The following is a 27,262-nucleotide window of genomic DNA, read 5'->3' as shown; positions in this document are numbered from 1 at the left end:
CTTCCTTTTATGTCTAGCTACCTCACATCGCAATATGAATATGGTTGATTGATAGAAACTATACCATTCAAGCTAATAACTATAAATTATTTGTTTTCATTCATTTTGTTTTCAATGTCTCAGTTTTGGTTCATATTTCAAGCCATTTGAAAGCTTATATTAGTTTTGGAATTGACTACAAAATTCATGCCTCAACTATATATATATATATATATATATATATATATATATATATATATATATATATATATATATATATTTTGAGGCAAGTATTTTAATGTATGGATTTATTGAAAAATGACATATTTTTATGTTAATTTGATTCTCCCACTTTATGCTATCTACATATTCTATTATATATATTATAACACAAATATTAGTACTTGCTGTTAGGCTAGTACTATTGCAATCAATTACCATTATTTATTGTTAACTCATTATTATTCATATATTTCTCCACCAATTAAAACTATGAAATTTTTGTTTTGATATGTGTTTTTAAATTTATATAAAGTTAAGATGCATGATTCTTAAGTTTCTAAATTATAGAAATTATTCTTCTCCAATCTAATTGGCTTGGAAAATTTACATCTTATTAGCGAATTTCCGGAATCCAATATGTGAATGAATTTTTTTAGGCATTTTTAAGTTATGTTAAAATAATAATTAGCATGTTTAAATCTTCTCATCAAATTTATTTTACACATCCACTAAAAAAATATTTAACAAATTCTAAACTTTTAAAACTTTATATAAATAAATAAACATATATATTATTAAAAATAATAATAATATAGTACTAATATTCATAATAATAAATTAAAACAACAACAATATAATAATAAATATATAAAAATTTATAATAATATTATAATAATTAAAATATAATATTATAAGAATATTAATGTTTATATATATGACTCCAACCCTAATTTAATCTTAAACCTAATAATATATGTGAAAGAATTTTTTAACATATTTAATTTAAGCCTAACCTAACACCAACTTTGAATGTAACTCTAAATTAACTATAATCCAAAGTTAATTTTTGATTTGTATTTAATATATCATGTATTTATTAGTATATAATTAACATATATTAATATTATAACAATTTAAAATACAATAATATAAGAATCCTAATGCTTATCTAGAAAAGAAAAAATGTTGCAATAAAATAAGATTATTTTTAAATAATAAAAAAATATAATAACTAGAATAACAATACATTATTTGTTATAATATTAAAATTATTTTAAAAATTAGATTAGGGTTATTCTCATATAATTTTATATTATCACTTGAAATTAGGTTAAGGTTATTCTCATATAATTTAATATTATATCATTATAAGTGGAATAAAAGAGATTGCTAGTATTTCAGGACATGGAGGATGATTTGATCTGGACTAAGAATGTGTCAGGTTCTTATATAGTAAGGGAGGGCTATAAGGCTTTGTCTCATCCCTCTTCTTTCTCCTCTTGGCCTTCTCAACTCTTTTGGCATTCATCTTGTCTTCCTAAAGCTAGGTCTTTTGCTTGGTTAGCAGTACAAGATAGAGTTCTTATGGGGATGAGATTAGATAGACTTGGGATTACAACTGGTTTCTTCATGGAATCTTTGGATCATGTGTTTTTACATTGTCCTTTTGCTTCAGATTGCTGGTATTGGTTGTTTGGTAAGCTTGGATGAACATCTACTATTTGTCCTAATTTATTATCTCAATTCATGGCTTGGCCTATGTTGTATTTGATTTCATTATATTCATGTATCTGGATTGTTTCTTTGTCTATTGTTATTTGGAATATTTGGCTTGAGAGGAATCATAAGATTTTCAAACACAAATCTGCTTCCTTGGTGGATGTGATAGGCATGATTCAATCTTCCATTTCTGAAGTGGTGCTCTCCTTAATTTATTAAAAAAAATGGATCATTTGTGTTCCTTTTCTCACTGGGATAATTGGGTAACATGGAATTGGGAGGCTCTTCGAGTCATTCCCTCTCATGGGGTTGTATCATTAGGTTTATCTTCTATAGTCAAGCGTAGACTTTCTAAATGGTCCCCTCCACAATTCTCTTTTAAATTAAATTTTGATGGGGTTGCCAAGGGCAATCCGGGCAAATCTAGGATTGGAGCTGTCATTTTTTATCATAATTAAAAAATTGTCAAGGTTGCTTGTAAATATATTGGTTTTGATTCTAACAATTCTACAAAATTCCATTCTTTATCATTTGGTCTAGATTTAGCTATTTCTCTGAAGTTTGAACATTAAGGATATTGTAATTGAAGGAGATTCTATAGTGGATTTTCATTCAGTTTCTAATAAGAAATGTGCCTCCTGGTAGTTACAATACCTTTTAGATCGAATTATTGCTCAATTAAAGTTTTTAAGTGTCTTTACTATCTCTAATTGTTATAAAGAAACTAATTGTATTGCTGATTTTCTTGCTAACAAGGCTGTAGTCGAGTGCTTGGAATACTTGGAGGTCTCCCCCACGTATATTCCCTCTTCTTGCATAAGCATTTTATACTAGCTTTGTTTGGTCGACATTTCTTGTTTATTCTGTTGACTCATGGGCAAGGGGGTGCTTTTCAATTTTGATTTGGTATGGCATATGTTTTCTTGTTCTTGAAGGTGTGACATCTGAGCTTAGGCAGTATGGTTTAAACATTAGGATTGGTGGTGTCCTTTCAAAAATTTGATGGTTTGATACTTTTGTCATGCACCCTTTTCATTGTGGATATACTTGTATGTGCTACATTAGGGAGGGTGTTGTCCGCTTGTTTATTTTGTGGTAACATTTTTGCTGATGCCATACATACCAAGTGTTTTCTCTATGAAAGGTGGTGCTGATGGAGATTATCTGTGCAGTATGTCTCTTTCATGATTCCTTTTTCCTCATTCCTTTTACATTTGGATCAGGTTTTTCTAGTTGCATATTGGTATTTGATTTCTTATCATTATTGTTAATTAGCCTTATTATTGTGGATCATATATTGGGAGATTGGTTTTGTTAATTATGAATGTGTGTGATCTTTATCTCGATTGTTGATCATTTCTTTGGATCATTGGCTTGGTAATTATGATTGTGCGAGTTGTTTATCTCAGCTTTTGTGAGATTTTGAGCATCGCTTCAAGTTATATTTGTTATAATGTCTTCTTTCATTTGGTTTGTGATATACATGAGTTTGTCATATCTCTGATCTTAGTATTCCTTCCTCTTGTTAATTCTTTCCTTCTGGGGGTTATCATTCTCATATGTTCTAAGATGAGGAATTTGGGTGGCATTATAATCTGCTTCATTCAGATGATTTTCATGAGGCTTGGAAGGTGGTGGTTGAGTTTTGGATCTTGGAAACTGCAAATGTTGCGGTATATGTAGTGGTTTCTTGTTTTTATTTTGTTTGCTTGGCTCTTCTTATAGTTAATCTCTTGGCTCGACCTCTTGTTGATTCCATTGGGGTTCCAACATCTTTCTCTCCTTCTTATTTGGGTTATTCTTTGTGTGATCACAATTTTCATTATGGCATGCTCACTTACAGTGATTTCATTTTTTTTCCTGAGTTTTTTTTCTAATAAATGGATTAGAGAATGGTTCTGTGTAGCCAGGGGTGGTCCGAGGAGTTTCAATATTTTGTTGTCCAAAAGTTGTAATTGGCAGCTGTTCTTCTATTCCATTTTTGTGATGTTCTTCACAGTGAGCTAAACGAATGATTATGCATCTGATATCTTTTTGTATGCCTTGTATGGAAGCTTCTTTTGTATCTAATGGAGATGCTATGTAATATGGGGAGAGGCATTTCGGATTGTGCCCAAGAGGCCTTTTTGTAATGGGTAGATAGGCCTTAAGTTTTTTGGAGCAATACTAGAGGGTTTTCTTACTGTCTCTTTCCTTCGAGTGCTCGTTGAACCAGACACCATGTAAAAAATTAAAATATTAAAATAATGTAGTGGTAAATCCACTTTTATCAAAAAAAAAAAAGTGGAATAAAATTAGATAATATTATAATATATCTTATTATTTCTAATACAATCTCATTTTCTAAAATCAAAATTAAAATCACATTACAATACATACATATAATTTTAACCTACTATGCATATATTTATAAGTTTCAACTATAATTCAAATGAGTGATTATTTTTTTATTTTTAAATTATACTAATCAAATCAGTTAGTTCAAACAAGCAAATATTATTACATAAAATTAGAATCTTAGATAATTATTACATTTATTACTTTATTAAAATGACAAGTACTGACCACTACGTGACACTTGTTACTCATTCTCTTTGATGTGTTCACATATATTTGTCTTATTTAGCTGTTTAATAGTTCTATGTTCAGACTTGTTTACATGCACACATACCACTTTGATCTATCTCCCATTTTTTTTTACCATGGTCTCGAGGTTGTTATTATAACCACAGATTCATTTTTAGAATTTAGATTTGACCAACTTCATTTTTGGAATTTAGATTTGTCAAACTTCTAATTTTTACTTTTCATGCTTAAGTTTGAGTAAACACAAGTTTGCATGATATCTTACTATTTCCTTCTATTTAAAGGTACTCAATGCAATCATTCTAATCATCTATAATTTGAGATTTATATTTCATTATAATTTGCATTAAATACACACTTCAATTAGTATACTAAAAGGAAATTAATTTTGTGAACAATTATTTTAGAGGCAAAATATCCTTATTGTATTTGATCATGGTTTGATTTTGATTTCTTAATTTAGGAAAAAGCTCCTTTCTATAAAATGAGAATCTTTTATATGTTTTATAATAACATTAGGACCTTAGGCTTTCATGAAACACAAACTCCTTGTTATAAAATGAGAATCTTTTAAGATATTTTAAAATGACATTAGGACCCTAGGCATTTATGAAACACAAAGAAGAAATCAAGGGTGATAAGGAAAATTAAAGGACAAATTACACAAGATAAGTTCATGGGTGCATAAAAAGTTCATAGTTGTGAATTCATCTTTGATAGTCAAAATCATCCTTACATATTTATAGTGAAATATTCTAAAATTAGGAAAGAAATTATTAATTTATCAACCATGGTTTCTAATTTGAAAGTATATCATATTCAAATATTCAATATTATTTGTAAATTAACTATTCATTAACAAAAAAAAATATAGATACATAACTATTAAGAGATACAAATATTTAGCTAAAGCTAAGAAGAATGTGATAAAATAAAGATTTATGCTTAAGTACTTGGGAGGTTATATTTATACTCTAGTATCATGGATAAGAAGAGAGTTCAAGAGATGCACATGGTAAGAAAGGGCATGTGTAAAAGTTGAAAAGAATTAAATAATAGTTATAAAATTTATCACAACATAATATAGGATAGTCTCAATACTTGTGTTAATCTATATTCATCTATATAGTATGGATTATATTTAAATATACAATTTTCTTTTATACACATGCATTCGATCATATGCATAAATCTTCTTTCTTATAAATATTTTGTATCTTTTATCTCTTTCTTATCTATACATACAATTCTATATTTATGTTTGTGACACCTTTATACATATCCAAGTATAAGTAAAGGGTGCATATGTTTATGCCTATCTTTTGGCTTGGTATTTGGTGCAATATTTTTGCAATGAGTGAATGTTGTTCTATTTTTAACTCTATCTTGCATCACACCCACTTTCAAATCATGATTCCTTGGTTCTAATCCTATTCAAATTGTCAAAATTAGTTTTTGCAAAATTGTTTAAGGCTTATTGTCATTCAATGAAGAATATTTTTGAATATGAATGTATATATTTTCCCATTAAGTGATTTCATATTATATGATTAGTATTTATTTCATTAATATTAATTTTTTTTTCTATCGTCTTATTTATGGTATTTGTTTCTATTTGGCAATTTTTGTGGCTTTTGTAATTATTTATCATTTTTTTTAGCTTGGTTTCTTGTTATACATTGTTAGAAGTGAAGGTGAACAACTATATAATGGAAATCTAATTTCAAATATAAATTAGGTTTTATTCGATGCATAACCAAATGGAGACTATGCCCATTACCAATGTATTTAAATCTGATTTTAAAGTATCATTGAAAAGACCGTGAACGGCAGTGGGAGAGGTGAGAGTGCTGGTTCTAGGATTTCTTCAGGGGAGGAGGATGCCAACTCTGAAGATGATGGGGACTACGAGATCAAGACCTTTGCTTGGGGGGTTTATCCAGTTTCTCTTGTATCTGCTACCTCTGGGTCGTTTGGTTTTTTCCGGGCTCTCCTCTGTGGCGTGTCGGTCGATGGGTGTGGTGCTATCCTGGCTGTCTCGGCGGTGGATGGGGTCCTTTTTCGGTGGGTTTGGCTTCGTTCCCCGTGTTCTGTTCCGCACGGTTGGTAATGTTTTGGTTGTTATTTTGGGTTATGTTAGTCCTTTATTGTCCTACGTGATTTTGGATTGGGATTCAGTGTATTGTAATGATTTAATTGATGAAGGATTGGGATATGAGGTCCATAGGCTATAATATTTTATTAGTTTAGTGATGGGGATAAGGACTTGAGATATAGTTGAGAGTTAGGAATTAGGGAGATGGATTGGCGTTGCAAGATGCATCAAATAAAAGGAGAGTTTTTAGATTCCAAGATGGAGTGGATTGTATTTATTATTATTTTCTTATAAGATGATTCTATTTATGGTGGTAATGTTAGGATCTAGCTAGGTTTGTCACCATCCAAGTGCACATAATCCATATCCATAACTTCCAAGATAAAATAAATCAAAAATTTCTTTCTGCATGTTTGACCTAGGTACTCAAGCTCTCTAATCCTATTATGCACGATCTATCCCCCATCAAACAAATAGATGACATCTTACATTAATACTTATTCTACTATATTGCTTCTTTGGTGTGTAGTGTGTTTGTTGGAATCATTCCACTTCTATTAAAACAAACATGAATATGCATAGTTCTAGTTCCATCTCTTCCATCACTCTACTCCAAAACCACTAGCCTCCATAATTCCGCCCTATCAAAATTTTATGTTAAACTTACTATTTAGTAATCTTGAAATTCCCAATTTGGTTTAAAGTAATGGTCTTCAGGTTTGAGGTCTTTAGGGAATCTAGGCCTATTCTCTTTGTCGGTGGTAGGGTGAGAATAGTAGGATCCTTTAGAGAGATTAATGGCATCAAAGGAGTCTTTCGGCATGCCCTTAGAGTAAGAAACCAACTTCTTCTTAGGAGGGGCCTTCACCTTGTTTTTAGCTTTAGAAAGGGTTTTCACTGAGAGATCTTTTTTACCCGAAGGCTTACTCAAAGGGGTTTTCTTAGGCACCTTCTTAGAGGGGGGAGTATTTTCCTCTTCCCAATCAGAATCCCATTCATCATTTTCCTTAGACAAACTAGTTTAAGTATCATACCCTTTTGAGGCCAAGGTCGAAATTGGATTAGACAAAGCTGACATGTTAGCAAAGTGCTCATGAATAAGTTGAATGAAACCAACATGCAGGATAGGGTAATTCCTAGGGCTATTACGGTGTTCCTGAAGACAATGTTTCAGAGAGCACAACAAGTAGTAGGAAAAATAAATCCTTACCTTATGTCAGAAGTGATTGAGGAGGACGAAATGGTAGCCGTAGACTCCGTTGAATCTGTCGTCCACGGTGATGTATTCCATTAAATCCTAAGCACCTCCCCCCAAAGCTTCTTAATGTTGTCGGTGTCAAAATAGATGTTCAAAACTTTAACAAGCGCTTCCCTTTCCTCGTTGGTTTTCACAAATTTGATAACCGCTTCATCAGAGATCCTTCTGTTACGAAAGAACTTCATCCCCTCTGTAGAAAGGCCCATAACTTCCCCAATAATATTCTCGTCTATCTTCACCTTTCTGCCAAAGAGAACAATTCCGTCCTCCTTCCAATTTTTGGCAAAATACTTCAGTATATCAGGGTTAGTGCCATGAAGTTTCTTGAGGAAAGGTCTCAACCCTCCTCTAACAATTTGCCTCCAAACTTGCTGGTTTTTCTTTTGCTTCTCATAGTTTTTTGGCTCTACTCTCTTCTGGCTTCCCCCCATTTTTTCACAGACTTCTCTTTTCTCAGTAGCAAAGCTGATAAAATTGGCAGAAAACCAACAACGAAACCAAGGCACCCACAAAACATGCCACTCCTCACAACTCGTAAAGATAATTTAGGCACCACCATTGTATTGAATGATGAAACAATACCCTTCTTTGATCCACTTAATCATTATTAGAAACGACAACTTTACCATGCGTGACATCATAGTCATTTAAGGCTTTGACATTCAATTCTAACTAATTATAGGTATGCCATGTCCGTTGGCCTATAAGCTTGATCCCTTCATTGGCCAAATAATCGGCCACCGCATTAGCTTCCCTTAACGCATGGGAAATTCTAACCTTCTCAAAGTTGTATAAGAGGGATTTGTCATCATCAATCCAACTTTTTATGGTTCATGATGGGGGGGAATTTCCTAGAGGGCATTCGATAATATTTTTTGAATCCCTCTCAATCCATATGTTTTTGATATTCATTTTACTAGCTAGATCAATAACCTAGAAAGCTCCTATGGCTTCGGCTATGTGATTTGACTGAGAGCCCAAGGAGAGTGCCACAACCGAAACAAAATTGCCATAGTGATCTCTTAACACTCCCAGCTAGCCCAGGGTTACCCTTAGCTGCCCCATCAAAATTAGCTTTTATCCATCACCTTGGGGAATGAATCCAACTAAAATCTTCACAATCATTTTTCCCTAGTCTAGAAGCCTTAGAAATATCAACTTTGATATGCCAATCTCTCGCCATCTTAAGATCATAGGTTGTACATACAATACTCTCCATTTTATCCGCATTAGAAGGGATGCTATTTAAATTCTCCGCAATTAGTCTGTATATTCATTCAAACACAATATTGTGTGGAGCCTCCTTATCCATAAATAATCTATTATTATGCTCCTTCCACACTCCTAGCCAACATGGGGAAAGGTAAAAGACCATAACCTTCGAATAGTGGGATTTAAAGAGGGGGCTTTCCATTGGAAGAAAAGGTCCTCCAACAAACTAGGAAATAACCAAGATAAGTTCCAGCGAGCAAGAAATCTTCCCTTGATAGAAGCCACATACGGGCAGTGGATGAAGAGATGATTAGACGATTCTGCAACTTCCTTGCATAAGTAACACCGGCTGGGGATTTGAAAGCCATGCTTGCAAAGATTATCAACCGTCAACACTTTATTTTGTAGCAAAATTCAAAAGAAGATATTGATCTTAGGAATAAGGTGTTTGATCCAAGCTTTAACCCAAATAGGAGGAGGGGCAGAAGAAAAGGATAGCATAGAGACAACCAAAGACACCGAAAAGCAGCCTGAAGGGTTTGACATCCAGACTAAAAGGTCACCCTACTGACTCTATAACAAATCAGTTAAAGAGTTCTATAATGAAGAGTTTATAAGCTCTGACACTTATTGAAAGCTTTATAAATGAAATAGAAATCCTAAAAAACTTGATATTAAGAAAAATTCATGATTGTACACACTTAAATTAAAATAATTTAAAACCTTTTAAAAAATAATTTAAAATATCAAATAATTGATATAAATAATTTAAATTTATTTATTGTCACAATGAGAAAAATAATAAATAAGACTTGCTGCTCTCAAATCTTACCATTCTACTATCATCCATCTCATTCAAACACAAATGATAAATAATTCCATTTTATTTTAAAATAAAAAAAGTCACCTAATATAACTAAACAACCTTCAAACCAAAATTATACAAGTCGCTCAATTGAGCGTTTAATAGTCAACAGCTGATGGAGCAGATGGAAATCCAATCCCCAGCTCATCTATCTCTGTCTTTACCTGTCACTCATGTTCACTGAGCTGACCAGCTTTTTATTTTAAACAAATAAACAATTAAAGAAATTCATGCCACCTCCTGCGCTTAGTCCTACATATTCTTGCTCTCATTCTATTCATAAAGTTTTCATTCCCCACTGTTCATGCACCGCTCAATACAAATAAACTTAAGAGAATTCAGTACCAGTCATAATTTCTAGTGGAAGGCATCTCATGCTCACATATCTCAAATCTGCAGGAAACTTGGGCAGCCAATTCCAAGAGCTTTTGTTCAAATCATGCACAAGTATCTCCATGCTCTCATTAGCTCTGAAACAGATCTTATCTCCCATTCCCACACACTCAAACCAATTTGAATTAGAGCTACTCCTAAATTCCTCACACACAGAGCTGGGCATTTTCCCAATCTCTTCCCACTTGTAGTCCTCCTGCTGGCCATAGTTGTGGTGATCTCCTGTTCAATATTGTAGGCCATTATGCCGCCAGTGGCAGTCACACAGAACAAAGAGCCCTTACAGAAGAACATGTTTTCGTTTCTTATAATCACATCAGGAATGCTGCCTGCAACTTTCCATGTCTTGGTCGTAGAATTGTATGCTTCTACTATAACCTTATCACTGCTGCTCCTGCCCACCACCATGACTGTATATTCTTCCGTCTTATTACCCGCTGGTAAAATTGCCTTGGCCATAATTCTACTCACAAAAACCATCTGTGGCAGCGTGGTGTACGTTTGGGTAAGAGGATTGCAAACACATAGCATTGAAGAATTAAAGCCAAAGAAAACACTGGCGTTAATGTCTGCCAAGAGCAACCCGGAAGCAGATCCTCTGAAATTGATGGGGCAATCATGAGGTATGAAAGATAAAGATATGGTTCGCCTAGTGTGGGTGATGAAGGAATAGATTAGCGAGGGCAATTGGGTTTTGGCAGGGCAAAGAATGAGAAATGGCTGACTATTTCTGGCTATGGAATTGAAATATGGTGATGAGAAGAGAGTATTCCAGGTCTTGCAAACAGCCCTGAAACGGAAGAAGCAGTCCACTGGAAGGCATTCCAGTATTCTCTCCATCAAATGTTCCGGCAAATCCGACCACATTGTTTGCTTACGAATTCTGAGAGCACCCATTTTCACAACTAGAATCGATTATCCCGTATTGAGATGGCTAACTATTTATAACAGTGGAACGCTTAGCGTTAATTTGAACGAGTCAGCAATGGAGGCGAAGAACCAATTAAACACATAGTGCTGAATATTTTGTATGTGGATAAATTTATTAATAAGGGTAGTCTAAGGCAAACAAAAAGACTTTATTTTAAAACAATATAAGCACTTTCTAGTAAGGGCCGATATAACTAAACATTCTTCAAACAATTATTTTTTATATAGTATTGAATTGAGCGTTTAATGGTCCACAGCGAATGAAAGGCCAATCTTCCATATCTTCCAACTCTATCTTTACTGGTTAGTCATGGAATATGTGAGGTCGACCAACATTTTATTTTCTTAAAAACAAACAAATTAAAGAAAGTCGTGCACACCTCACATATTCTTGGTTTCATACTATACGTGTACTCAGCATCTTATAGAAGGAAAGCAAAAATAATATAATTTATTACATTGATATAAGCATCGGCAGTGTGGGAAGCTTGTTAAAGAAAGTTAACCATGCTTATGTATATAAATTTTATTAAGGAAGATAACGATTGACATTCAAGAATTCAACTTTCACCATCAGAGTATTAACTAAGTTTATTAATGAAGATAGTAATTGACATTCAAGAATTCAACTTTCGTTATTAGAGTATCAAATGAGTTTATTATTTATTAATAAAGATACTGATTGATATTCAAGATTCAACTTTCGTCATCAGAATATTACATGAATTTACTAATGAAGATCAATCAAGAATTCAACTTTCACCATCACAATATTAAATGAGTTTACTAATGAAAATAGCGATTGTTCATGAACCCATCTTATATTATTTTCAATCAAGAATTCTACTTTCACCATCACAATATTAAATGAGTTTACTAATGAAGATAGCAATTATTCATGAACCCATCTTATATTATTTTCACTTACTGTTAATTAATTTAAAATTACTTATTAACATTAACTAATAAGGAGTGCTAATTAAATGGTTCTTTTTATGGACATAAATATTCTAGATTAATAAATAATTAAAGAAACATAATAAATAATCAATTTATAGATATGAATTAGGATTGAAAATAATAAATATTGAATTAATTCTAGAAATTAAATGATTTTAAATGTGAAACTTGGTTCAAAAGTAGATGACCAAAATATGGTCGAGAAGATGGTGAAAATTTATTTGCCAAGATGCAATAGTTGTAAGACTTGATAGAATAAGTCTTTCAAAATATGTAAATAAACTATGTATCACTGTATTCAAATCTTGTTGTGATGCTTGATAAAGATTTAAATATTAAACTTTAATATATTTTAAATTTTATCATATCATCATTATGCTTGTTACAAGTTGCAATGCATAAGAAGAAGTACATGCTAACTTTTATTTGAGTATCATGTACTAATAAATATCCTATTACCTAATCTCTAAACCAAATAGTTTTGAAGCACTTCATTATAAGTAGGTTTATTAAATTAGTTGTAGTCAACACGTTTGAATTCTACTTATTATAAAAAAAGTTTCTAAGAGGTATTGATGCAGGAGCACCCAAAGACACAAATGAGGACACAAATGTAGTCTAAAAGAGCCTAATATCACCCATAAGGTGAAAATGATCATTTGTAATAGGTTGATATTTTGTGAGTCAATAAGAGCCAATTGATGTAAGACATTGTCATGGTTGCATTTAATAAGCCACCATGGATAAATGACCATGTGGGTCAATAGGAGTTTAGGCATGAGTTAGGCAAATAAATATTGGTCTTAGAAACATCAGACCAATCCTTGTAATAGGTCAAATACACCTTGGAGTTGCCAAAGTTGAAAAGTGCAAGTTGACAACTTTTGTTGTCATTGCAAAATGTTGTAAAAAGGGACAACTAATCCTCCAACAGTTCCAAAGTTTGAAAAGTGGTTGGAAACTGTTACGGAGGCTATATTATGCCCACTTGGATCGATTCCAGGTTTTTTTTGGCGTAGTTATTGAAGTTGATGAAACTTGATGATGTTTTGGAGTTTGGAGCAATACAATATACTTGGAGTTTTCTAAAATTCTATGTTTTTGCAGTTCATTTTTTATCAATACGGATTGATGGATACCTAAAACCAATTGGATGAGTTAGGGAAGTCTCTTACCTTTCATTTGAATCAAGTTTGAGGTTTTGTAATAGTTGGGTTGTAGGGATCCATCCAAATCTAACCAAACTGGTCACAAATCCCACCGACACCTAGGGTTTCACTGTAAAGATGCCCTTAATCTGACATTTTTACCGGAGGACCAAACGAATTGTGGAGAAAATGTTAGAAGGACCATTGTACCATAAGATTTTGGTGTTGGTTTATAGGGAGGCTCCAAGCCTAAAGAGATTGAATTGACCCTAGGTAGGCATCTTTATGTGACCGCCTGAACTGTAGAAGTTGAAATCACTTGCAAAAGATGAAAAAGATGGGATAAAGTCTTGAAACATTGGATTTGGTGGTTTGACACCTTAACCCACCTTGAAGAAGTGTTGGTTTAGTCAGGGAACTAATACAAGGGGTACTTGCTTTGTAAATTAGGCCTAATTGGCTTATTTAGGTCTAAAAGGATAGTAAGGGTACGAACCCTTCAACTTGTGGTTAGAGTCTAAGCCTTTGGAGAATTGTGTAACTAGATAAAGGGTATCTGAATCTACATTTATTTTGTCTTTTCCTTTGGAATTTTGTTAAGTTGTGTTTGGAAAACTCAACTGGTAGGGCTACTAGACAATAGGACAGTTGTGAGGCAAGTATTCCCTAACACGACTGATAGCCTGATCTTATGGGTGTTTTGTGTTGGTTGGACCACCAATAGAAAAAATAAAATAGGTTTCCCATCCCACCGATACCAGAAGATACCAAACCGGTTCACACAAGGGTAGAGTGTTTTCATCATACCGGTACCGAAAGATACTAAACCGGTATGGTTCCAGTCACACAAATTGTTGTGTGAGTTGAGAATTTGGTAGGTGTGTTGTTCACACCTTTAACAAACAAGATAACTTGTCTTGGACATAGTAGTTGTGGGTGAGAGAAGGTTTTCACCTAGTTTGTTTCGTAGCTCTGCATCAGGTAGTGAATACAATAGTAAAATTTTGCATTTAATTTCATTTGATTAGCTTAAATAGAATTAAAACCATATATTAGAAAAAATAGTCACATTGAATGTATTTGAGATATGATAGGATTTTCTTATACTTTTCAAAATAAAAAATTATAATTAATTATAAATATAATTGATAGTATTTAATATTTTATATTAAAATTTTAAAATAAGAAAAATAATAAATAATTTGATATTAATTGTTATCTACACTATCTATATCTCATTATCTCTTTGGTTTTATCTCACTATCTCTCCCTCTCTCATAGTCTCCCTTTTCCTTGGTCTCCTTCCATATCTCCCTCTCTCCATATCACTCCCTCTTTCTATATCTCTAGCCCTCTCTCCTCTCTTTATTTTTGTCCCTCCTCCTCCCTCCCCCCTGCCTCTCTCTCTCTCTCTCTCTCTCTCTCTCTCACACACACACACACACACACACACACACACACACACACACACACACACACACACACACACACACACACTCCTTATTTCTCCCTCTATCTCTATCTCTATATCTCCCCCCCCCTCTCTCTCTAAGTTTTCTCCCTATACCCATCTATGTACCCCTCTCCTTGGAGCTCTCTACCTCTCTCACATTCACATCATCTCAACCTCTATCTCTCCTACTCCATATCTCTATCTCTATAATTCTCTCTCTTCCTTCCTCTCACTCCTCTCTCTCCTTTTATCCATATCTTTATCTACCTCAACCTCCCTATATCTTTCCAAGTCTCTTCCTTTCCCTCTCCCACTCTATATAATGGGCTACATCTCTATCTCTCCCTCCTCTTTTTCTCTCTCTACCTATCTCTCTCTTCCTCTTTCTCCTATTCTCTCTATCTACCTATCTGTCTCCCTCTCCCCTCCTCTTCTCTCTCTTCCTCAAACTATCTCTCTCCCTTTCTCCCCTCTCATCTCTTTCTTCCTCAAACTAGATCTCTCCCTCTCGACCCCACCTCTCTCTCTCTCTAAAGCTCTCTTTTTATCTCTATCTCTCTATCGATTTATCTCACCATCTATATCTCTTTATATCTCCCTCTCCCTCTTCCTCTTTATTTTCTTTATCTCTTCCTCTCTAGATTTTGATCTCTATCCCACTGACTTTCTCTATCTTTATAAATGTCTCTCTCTCTGTTCATCCACCTCTCTCTCTCTCTCTCTCTCTCACACACACACACACACACACACACACACACACACACACACACACACACACACACACACACACACACACACACACACACACACACACACAATTTCTCCTTACCCAATATCTCTAACCCCTCCCCCCCTCTCTCTCTCTCTCTCTCTCCCTCCATCCCCATATCCATCTCATTTCCACATCTCTCTCCCTCCCCTATTAGTAATGGACCCTAATTATTTTCTTGATTCAAAGGTTTTATTTCAATCATGTTTGGATCCTTATAAGTGGATGTATAGTTGATTTCAACCCATGACTACTCTATTCAGACCATTATTTCTCAAACAACATTATTTGCTAAATGACCTATTAATTGACCCCTGATATACAAATATAACTCTTTTTTATTAATCTACTTCGACTTACCCTCTACACACCAAGTGAGATTATTAGAAAATGAAAGGCCAATCTAACATCTTCAATTTGTATCTTTACCAGTTGGTTGAGGACTGAGATCACCGGGTATTTATTTTCTTAAAACCAAATAAATTAAATAAAGCCATGTACACCTCACATATTCTTAGTGTTATTCTATTAAGACAAATTTTAATTCCATAGTTTTGATGCCCCACACAATACAAGGAAACTTAACGTTTTCTCTTAGTAAGTCATCAATTAGGTGAATTGGACGAAAAATTATTGGGGTGGGAAATAATTTTTAAATGAATAAATTAATTAAAGCCAACAAAAAAGGTAGTTTAGCCCGCTTCTTCAGAATTTCCTCCTCGGTGTTATGTTCCTTCCGCACATATAAAATAGGGTGAGCATCTGGATTGTATGTTAAACGTGTTACGCGGTTGAACACCTAAATTTTTTTCAGTGTACCTACTCATAATTGGTATTTCACAATTAATTATTCTTTTTCTATCATTCAATAATAAATAAATAAATCAATACAGAAAAAAAAAAAATTAAATAATAATTATATTCTTTCAAACATATTTCTATCATTCTCTCCACCAATTTCAAGAATATATAGCTTTCTTATATCCACTTTCAAATATAATCTAACAACCTTCATCTCAACCTTCCATTCTCTCCATTCTCTCCTTTGTTCTTATGGAAATTCCTTCAAGCATTCTCCACCATTGCTCTCACCATCAAATCTTTACCATTCATTCCTTTTTTTAAAAATTTAAAATTCAAGCATTCCTTCCCTTATTTCATCATCCATCGTCACTTGAGCTAAATAAATGATGTCCAATCAAGTAGTCTTCAAGCAAAGGAGCATTCACATATTAACTAGTCAAATAACAAATCAAATCACAATGAAGTCATGTGTAATATTTTGAGTTGATTCTAGTATTATTGTGTTGCATTTAATCTTTTTTGTGATCTATATATAGAAGTTTGGAGTAGAGTTCTCTTGTTTTGCATTTGATTCCATTTTTATTTTTGAATGATTGTTTAAAATGACACTTATTTCAAAATTAGACTATCCAAATATATGATGGAAGAATGTGAAAAAGTGATTAATTGACATGTAAAAAACTGAATTTAATGGTGAACCTAGACAAATAATTTTGTATGATATTGTCCTTCAAATTCAAAGATAACCATAGTTTTTAAATCTCATGTTTGGACATGTTTATTGTTGATTTGTTGCTCTATTAATGAGTGTGACTTTTATGATGTCATAGCAATTACAATTAGCATAAGGTGGCATGTTTTTGCAGAGTTGTGATTCACTTCTTATGTAATATGCCTTTGTATTAGCATCAACATTGCAATTTAATCTGTTTAAAAAGGGAAAGCTTATTAATATCCTTAACGTATTTATGTAATGTAAATATTTTGTAACATGTTTTGATCATATTCAACACAGGAAAGACTAACATCAAAGATGCATGACAAGTGCCCAACATTGGTTATCTAAATAATCTTCCTTTTGATGTCTAGCTACCTCATGGCTACAATATGAATATGGTTGATGGATACAAACTATACCATTCAAGGTAATAAATGTAAATTGTTTGTTTTCATTCTGTCATTTGAGCATTTGGTTGTATTCTGCAAAAGTTCATGGTTTTAGTTTGCATGTAACATTTTGTTTTCATTGTGTCATTCAATCTTGTTTTTGATTTGGTGGAAAATATGTAATACGTTTTCTCTAGTTTTGGTTCATATTTCAAGTCATTTTGAAGTTTATATAAGTTTATATTATGCTATTAAGATATCATTGTGACAATTAGGTGAATGCTTAAAAAACTAAAAAAGCTTAAATAAGTTTATATTATGCTGCTAATATATCATTGTGACAATTAGTTGGATGCTTAAAAAACCAAACAAGCTTATATAAGTTTATATTATGCTGCTAAGATATCATTGTGGTAATTAGGTGAATGTTGCAAATATGTATAGCAGTGAAAAGCTCAACATTTTCTTTGAATAATCTTAACAATCAATTAAAATCAAGATTTAAGTGCCCCCATAAATTAATCAAAACAAAAAAATAAAGATGGCTTATTTTACTTAGTCAACTCTTCGGGGGGATTACATTACAGTTTTCTATTTAGACTTCTCTTCCTTCTGCACATGTCAAATTGTACGATTTCTAGGAAAAATAAAAAATAATGTAATTTATTATATTAATTTTGGAATTGGCTATTAGATTCATGGCTCAATTGTATCTATAGAATTATATTTAAGTTATTTTTTTAATTTAATTTAATATTTATTTTGAGGCAAGTGTTTTAATGTATGGATTTATTGACAAATGACATATTTTTATGTAAATTTGATTCTCCTACTTTATGTTATCTACATATTCTATTATATATTTTTTCATAAAATTATTATTCATTCGCTTTGATGTGTTCTCATATATTTGTCTTATTTAGTTGTTTATTAGTTCTATGTTCACACTTGTTTAAATGCACACACCTACCTCTTCGATCTAGCTCCCAATTTTTTTTTACCGTGATCATGAGGTTGTCATTATAACCATGGATTCATTTTTACAATTTAGATTTGACCAACTATTTTAATTTTTTTTTAGATTTTACCAACTTTTAGGTTTGAGTAAACACAAGTTTGCATTATATCTTGCTATTTACTTCTATTTAAAGGCACCCAATGGATTCATTCTAATCATACATGATTTGAGAGCTATATTTGATTATAATTTGTGTTAAATACACACTTCAATTAGTACACTAAAAGGAACTTAATTTTGTGCACAATTATTTTAGAGGTAAAATCTCCTTATTGTATTTGATCATGGTTTGGTTTTCATTGCTTAATCTAGGCAAAATCTCCTTTCTATAAAATGAGAATCTTTTATATAGTTTAAAATAATTTTAGGACCCTAGGCATTCATGAAACACAAACTCCTTGCTATAAAATATAAATCCTTTAAGATATTTTAAAATAACATTAGGATTCTAGGCATTCATGAAACACAAAGAATAAATCAAGGGTGATAAGGAAAATTAAAGGACAAACATTTACAAATTACACAAGATAAGATCATGGGTACATAAAAAGTTCATAGTTGTGAATTCATATTTGGTAGTCAAAATCCTCCTTACATATTTATAGCGAAATATTTTAAAATTATGAATAAAAATTATTAACTTATCAATCATATTCTAATTTGAAAGTATATCATATTTAAATATTCATTATTATCTATAAATTCACTATTCATTATCACAAAAAATATAGATAGATAACTATTAAGAGCTACTAATATTTAGCTAAAACTAACAAGAATGTGATAAACTAAAAATTTGTGCTTAATACTTGGGAGGTTATATTGATACTCTACTATCATGGATAAGAATAGAGTTCATGTGATGCATATGGTAAGAAATAACATGTGTAAATGTTGAAAAGAATTAATTAATAGTTATAACATTTATAACAACATAATATAGGATAGTCTCAATATTTGTGTTAATCTATATTCATCTATATAGTATGGATTATATTTAAATATAAAGTTTCTTTTTATACACACGCTTCCAACCATATGCATACATCTTCTTTCCTATAATTTTTTTTAATCTTTTATCTCTTCCTTATTTATATATACAATTGTATATTTATGTTTGTGACACCTTTATGCATATCCAATTATAAGTAAAGGGTGTATATATTTATACCTATCTTTTGGCTTGGTATTTGGTGCAATACTTTTACAATGAGTGAACGTTATTCTATTGTTAACTCTATCTTTCTAGAATCATGACTCTTTGGTTCTAGTCCTATTCAAACAAAATTAGTTTTTTGCGAAATTGTTTAAGGCTTATTGTCATTCAATGAAGAATATTTCTGTATAGCTCTTGAATATGAATGTATATATTTTCCCGTTAAGTGATTCATATTATATGATTAGTATTTTTTCATTAATATTAAGAGATTTTTTCCATCCTCTTATTTATGGTATTTGTATATATTTGGCAATTTTTGTGGCTTTTGTAATTATTTATCATTTTTTGACCTTGGTATCTTGTTATACATTGTTAGAAATTATTGTGAACAACTGTATTATGGAAATCTAATTTCAACTATAAATTAGATTTTATTCAATGCATAACCAAATGGAGAAGTTATAGAAAAATAAACTAGCAACTTGAATATGTATATAACAAAAGAATTAAACACATAATACTGTGTCTGCATGGAGAAACCCTTCTAGGAAAAACTCTAGAAAGAAGAGACTTCTATTTGTATTATTTTAAAATAAATATTACATATAATCCTTCATTCCTTCTCCTCTATCTACAATCCTTCTACACTTGCAAATAGAGTTTTTTACTCTTTCTCATTACACTTGCATAGTAGTACCGTAAGGTCACTTTAAATAAAATTTTCACCCCCTAAATAGGGCATGTCTAGTTAGTTATTAAATCCAAATTTCTTCCTTGGATAAATAAAAATATTTAATGCATAATATTCAATGTGGTTCAAAACCATTTTACTTACCTATCCAATTTAGACTCTTAGTTGTTAATAGTTTCTAAATCACTTGTTTTTGATAAAGATAAATGAGTTTTTACAAGGACCCGAAACCTAAAGTTTTACAACAGCCAACCAACAGCCAAACCGACAAGAAACAACAACAAAATAGGGGAGCAACCCTGAGCAGAAACAAAAACAAAGAAAACGCAGACAAACAAGCCAAAACAAAGAAAAATCTCTCATTTAAGCGAGAGCACCAAATCCTTATTCTTTTGGATGGAAATCATGTTGATTTCCTCAAGCTCCTCCATGATGAATGTGGAGGTACCCTTGTTGTTGCTTCTGCTCCTGTTTCTGGAACTGGATCTAGTAGTTTTTCTGTCTCCAACAGCCATATCATCTCCTCCAAGATCTTTCATCGGATCACTATGATAGGATATATATTCAGCAACCATGGCATTAATCTTTTCAAGCCCTTCAATGCTGTTGTTCATGGCTTCTTTACAAATGTCTATGAGGTTCTTGAGATTTTTCTTAATCTTAGCCATGGATTGTTCCACCTTATCAATACTTTGTTCCTGATTGCATTTCATCACCTCAATATTATGGGAGAGATTATGTGTCATAATCATGAGTTTCTTTGGTTTTATGGGTTCAAGGGAAGTAGTGAAATTATCAATTATTTCTTTAAGCCCCATTTTGAGGGTGTCAATTTCATGCTCGACCCACTTCCAACAGCTCTCCTGGATTCTAGTAGCTTCCATGACTAGATTCATGAGACTACCAGCCTTTTAATTTCCACAGCTCTCTTCATTGGCTATGGTCCCCTATTTTTCTTTCTGGACATTGATAGGGATGTCTAGAGTAATCCCTTGGTTCGTAATCTTCTGGCTGTGATCCCTAGCCACCAACTTTTTGTTTTTGGTGAGGGGTTTGGCCTTGGAGATCAGTTTTCTATTGGTTTTGTATTTTCTAGCTGCCCATCTGTGGGGATTCTTGTTGTCGAACATCCCAAGAGTGACCATCATCTCCCCTTCATCCACAGGTTCATATTCAGGGTCATCAACAGGAACCCCACTTTCTTCCAGGTCCATTTCCAAGTCAAAGACATCTTGGACCTCCGTCTGTAAACCAATCTCAACAAGCGGGTGCACAATTTCAAGGGATTTAGTGTGATCCATGATAAGGACAATAAGTCCCTCATGGAGAACAGGGTTGTTAGGGTTCTCCAGATGCTTTTCCAGGCTATTCTCAAGGGAGGAGGCTAGATAGTAGGGAACGAAGATAATTTTACCGTGCCAAAAATGATTTAAGGTAGTGAAATGGTAGGAAAAGATGCTTGCATACCTACCATTGAGGGTGATATACCTCATTATAAACTCAGCCACCCAAAATGATGAAACAACCTCATAAAACCCCCTAAAAAATTTGGATAACCCAAAAATCTTATCCTCCACTATTCATCCTTGATAAATAGTAAATCATTTACAATAAAAAATAGTTACCATACTAGTAAAAATTAATTACAATAATAGTAAAATGCTGATGGAAAAAAGTATTTATTATTGAGCTAAAGTCCTCATCCATTATGAATGATTTAAAACAATATCAAGAGAAATTAAATGTGTAGGTTTTACTAGTTCAATGATATCTTGTTCCTAACATGATCCGAGTTGACATCATACATTGTAAATACATCTATAGGAATACATAAGTCAACTAAGTACTAGGAAAAAGGCCCATGGTCTTCCTATGCCATGTAAACTTTTTTTGTGAGAAAAAGGTTTAGTAAGTGAGTCTACAACATTCTCTTGAGTGTGAATCTTAACCATATTGTTATTACCAATGTAAACCACACAATAATCAAAAGTACAAATAAGTGTAGAAAGATAGAGGACCATAAAGTGGTCATGCCACTTTTTTCTCTCATACAAGATATAACATGAGTGGTATATAATGGGAGCGTACTATAATGTTGTCACATTTCCAAGAGGTAAGAATTCCTCACTTTCTCTTTCCATCTCTCTCTACCCATGTATATAGCTCACACTACACTCTCCCTCTTAGACTATAAAAATGAAATAAAAATTGAAGTGGTATTTACATATGCACATTTAATTTCTATACTTTAACGTATATTTCATGTATATAATTTTAAGATGTTTGAGAATGGTTTTGGATCTTAAGGAGTTATAATGCAAATTGTAGGTTTTGGAAGATCTTCTAATTTTTCAAATAGTCAAATTTAAATAATTAATAGACTCTTATCATCTTATAGTTGTCTAAGGGTAGAATTGTAACTATTCAAAAAAAAAATCACTTGACTCTTCTTAGAAATAGGATCTATTCTTATGCAAGAGACCAAAAAGTGTCCCATTAAGAACTAAGATCCAAATACAATTATAACAAAAATCTCTGAGTCGAGAAGATAATCAAGTTCCTCTATACCAACACTAACTCCCTACCTCTCTTTATATTTATCTTTCCCTCCACCTCTAGGGTGAACTCTCAATACTGGTTCCCACTTTTTGACCAACTTTGACACTTAGATGAACATTTTTAAAAAAACCTTCACTTTCTAAAACCTATAACATTTAAACCATTAAGAATTTGAAGATGATGTAAACTAGTGATTTGTAACATATTGTTTGTAGATTCTAAATATATATTTTTCAATTTTTTTTGAATAAAATTTTACTGATTTTTCCATCTCCCTCAAAAAGTTGTTTTTTATAGCAAACAACATTTTTTAAGAGTGATGTGCATCCCGAAATGCATAACTTTTTTTCTATAAATGATAAAAACTTAATTCTTTTGAATTTTGGTTTGTAACATCAATACCCAGAGCATGCAGTTGGTTTGATAGTGATATGTTGAATATTTTTCATTTTATTAAATTTTGAAGTCCGACTAATTATAATTTAGATATAGATGTACGTTTGAACACATAACTTGTTCCATATATATCAAAATTCAATTTTTTTTTGTTAGAAAGAAGACATCAATACCTAGTGCATAAATATTTTTTAGGATTTTTTTGAATTAGTTTACTATTTTGCCCAATGCATTGAACAAAGAAGTTCATGTTCGGTTAAAAACCTACATTCATAAGAAATAAAATAAAAATATATTAATTAAATTAAATATATTAAAAATTATACTATTTGGAAAGCTTATAATAAGGACTAAATACTTTAAAAAAAAAACTTATAAATGAATTCATTTGACACCACAAAAGCTAATGTAAAATTGGTTTTTTATCAGCATTTGATAGATGCAAAGGAGACTCCATTGCAAGTATGATTTAGAAGTAGAGAGGTTCTATCCAAGAAATTTTGATCTAAGAGCCTTTGATCTAACTCTCTTCAATTAATTACTTCAAATGAGACCTCTTAAAGCTTACATCATTATATTTTCTAAAAAATGTATGATTTCAGTAAAAATCAGGATGTACCAAAAAGTGGGAACTAGTATTGTGAGTTCACCCTCTATCTTTCACTCTTCGGACCTCTATCTCTAGATATCTCTCCCTCTCTCTATCCATCATTATCTCTCCTTCTCCCTCTTTCTAGAATTTTATATTTACATTATATTTTCCTGTCTTTATCTCTCTCCCATATCTCCATCTCCTTATCTTTCCATATATCTGTACCTTTGTCTATGTCTTTTCTGTCTTTCTCTTCCCCCCTTTATCTTTGCCAAGTTATATCTAATAGTTAGACACACCTCTCCCTTGTTTTACCCCTCTCTCTCTCTTTCTCCCTATTACTCCCTCTTTATATATATCTCTACTTCTATTTTCTCTCTCTTTTTATCTACCCTCATGATAGAAGTGTGAGGGCAAATTCCCCCAACATCCCCATCAAGAAATAAGATCTAAACATAGCTAAAACAAAAACCTTTAAATTGGAAAGAAAATTAGAGTCCATTACTAATAGGGAGAGAGATAGATATGTAAATGGAGATGGAGAGAGAAAGGGAGAGGGATAGATAAATGGAGAGAGATATAGGGTGACAAACAAAAATAGATATAGAGACGCACAAAGGTAAAGGGAGAGATAAATATAGAGAGATAGGAAGGTATGGATAGAGTGAGGGAGGCCCAAAGAGGAGGATATAAAGATATAGAAGAAGAGGGAGATGAGGGAATGAGAGAGATATAAATAGTTATGCATATAGATATACAAACAAATAGACAAATAGACATAAAGATAGAAAAACACACAAATAGATAGACAGACAAATAGATAGAGAGTGTGATAGATGGAGTGGATAAAAGAGAGATAACGATAATGAGATATAGATAGAGATGGAGATAGATAAGGAGATAGAGATGGAGGGGAAGGTGTGTGAGAGAGAAAAAACATGATAGAGACAAGTAATAGAGAGTGGTATTCAGAGAGATGAAGAGATATACAAAGAGAGTGAGAGAGAGATATTTATAGAGATAGAGAGGGAGAAATAGGGAGTGCGTATGAATATGAGTGAGAGATAGATATTGTGATAACTTGATAGAGAGTGAGATGACATGATACAAATAACGAGAGGAGAGGAATCTTTGAGAGACAAAGAGGGAATTATAGGGAGAGAGAGAGAGAGAGAGAGAGAGAGAGAGAGAGAGAGAGAGAGAGAGAGAGAGAGAATTGTATAGAGAGGATAGACATTGATAGAAAGAGGAACATATATATAAAGGTATATAACTAGGGATAGATAAACAGGAAAGAGAAATAGGTAGAGAGAAAAATCTAAATAGATAGAGAGGGAGAAATATATATAGATCATATATCTAACTCTAGGGGAATATAGAAGAGAGAGAGATGACTGAATAGATAGAGAGAGAGAGAGAGAGCGAGAGAGATAGAAAGAAGAAACCCTCTAAATATTATATAAAATATTGATGAGATTTTTTGTTTTTGGATACACACACACATGCACATGCACATGGAGATAAACATAAACATACATATGCATACATACATAGAGAGAAAGAGAGAGTAGGGGATATGGAAGGAGAGATGGAGTGAATACGAGAGAGATAGAGATAACTATATATAGATGGAGATAAAGAGACTGATAGATAGATAGATATAGAGAGAAAAGAAAATATATTAAAATATCAAGAGAGAGAGAGAGAGAGAGAGAGAGAGAGAGAGAGAGAGAGAGAGAGAGAGAGATCTATATATATATATATATATAACTTGGGAAAGATAGAGGGGAAGAGAAAGAGGGAGAAACAAAATCGTTAGAATAAAAGAAAAAGAGATAAATGGGTAGAGAGGGAAATAAGGAGAGATAACTAACAATATAGAGGGAAATAGGTAGTGAGAGAGGGAGAGATAGAAATACAAAGAGGATATATTGTTACTACTTATCAAGTTGCCATTAGTTTTTATATTCAAAGTCATAATATTACTCTAGTCAGTTAGCACTACCGAATCATGCAGTCGGTATACACAGAGAAGTCGGTATGCACAGTCTAGTCGGTTACAGAAGAAAGCAGTCACAGAATGCAGTACACATCGAGTTGTCTACCGAGTATCTTTTTATGGCTACCGAGCAGTAAACATGACACACCAAGTTGATATACACCAAGTGGAATGTGTTACTAGATACATTGAACCTGGACATGCATATGAAAACGTGTTACAAGATCGAGGCACATCAAACCGTTATTACATTGGAAATTGCACCAGGAGATTGTGTATGATTTTGAGATCGATCTAACCAATGAAATATTTTGTATAGTTATTCATTCGAGGAATCTTGTTTGTAAGATCGAAGCAATGAATTAGATCACCATTTTAAGAGATCTATTTATACAGCATGAGTTAAGGGTATATGTATGCGTAACAAGACTGTTATAGAGACATAGAGGTCACCAAGAAGGTTTTCAGAGAACAGTCGAAGAACAGAGTAAACAGAAGGGTTTACCGAGTTACTATATGCGTTACTGAGGTATGTTATAAGCAAGGCAATCTATTCTGAGCACATAGAATCTGCTATAACATTTTAGATGTAAAGTTGCAGATATTTGTAATGATTTTATTGTAATATTGTGAAGTTGAAAGAGAAACCTTTAACAGGGTAAAAGACTCTAATCAAGTCTATAAATTGTAAAGCCTCTAACCAGGTGCAACATTCAGAATAAATGTTGTAAAATCCTTTAGCAAGGTAGATCTAATAGATCTTGTTACTCCTAACAAGGTAAGATATCAGAAATAGCTAAAATGTAGCTCTAACCGAGCACTCTTTATTATTGCAGTAGTGAAGTTGTGGGTGCCATCCCCACCACAGTTTTTCTCTCTAACCAAGAGTTTCTGCATAACCAAAATATATGTGTTATGGAGTGAATCATGTATGATTGTTATCTATTTTCTTTAACTTTATTTTATGTTACTGCACTATTATGTTTATGCATAATAGTAAAGTTATTATTCAAGAAAAGTTTTGGAGTACTGGTTCACCCCTCCCCTCTCAATACATTAGCTTTCCATATTGGGCCTAACAATTGGTATCAGAGCTTGAATCTTGGAAAAGGGTTTAACTACCTAAAGAGAAAGATCTTATCAATGGAAGGCTATAAACAATCTTGGAGGATTGTATATCTGCAAGAAGAGCTAGATCATGCTAATCAAGTGATTGCAGACATGCAAAGGTAAATGCAAAAATCTCTGAAAGTAAGAACAAGATTATCTGATGACTTGCAGGATTCTCGAGAGTTAGTGGAACAAATTGAGACATCATCTGAGAATAGTATATCTAAAGAGACTGAAGAAATGATTGGAGTATTGAAAGAAAAGAACAAAGCATTGGCTGATCAACTAAAAGCAATGAAAAGAGAACATGAACATTTCAGCACACAAATGACTGAAAATCTAGATGCATTGAGGACAACTGAGAATAAAGCAAGAGATCTAAAAAGAGAGAAACAACAACTTGAAGTCTTAGTATCTGATAAAAATGATGAAATCATACTGTTGACTGGGATTCAAC

At 32.5% G+C, this 27,262-nt stretch overlaps 1 protein-coding gene across 1 annotated transcript; it reads right to left on the bottom strand.

Annotated features, from left to right (window-relative positions):
* Window positions 1–10,149: 10,149 nt before the first annotated feature.
* On the bottom strand, window positions 10,150–11,007 carry LOC131859139 (F-box/kelch-repeat protein At5g15710-like). Its single transcript, XM_059212693.1, has one exon. It carries the CDS (start codon window positions 11,005–11,007, stop codon window positions 10,150–10,152), a length of 858 nt encoding a protein of 285 aa, XP_059068676.1.
* Between the last annotated feature and the right edge of the window lie 16,255 nt (window positions 11,008–27,262).

This window comes from Cryptomeria japonica, chromosome 10 (assembly GCF_030272615.1).
Source record: "Cryptomeria japonica chromosome 10, Sugi_1.0, whole genome shotgun sequence".
In the NCBI taxonomy this organism is placed as follows: domain Eukaryota; kingdom Viridiplantae; phylum Streptophyta; class Pinopsida; order Cupressales; family Cupressaceae; genus Cryptomeria; species Cryptomeria japonica.
The sequence above is the reverse complement of the archived record's forward strand: the minus strand, read 5'-3'. Positions and strand labels throughout refer to the sequence as shown.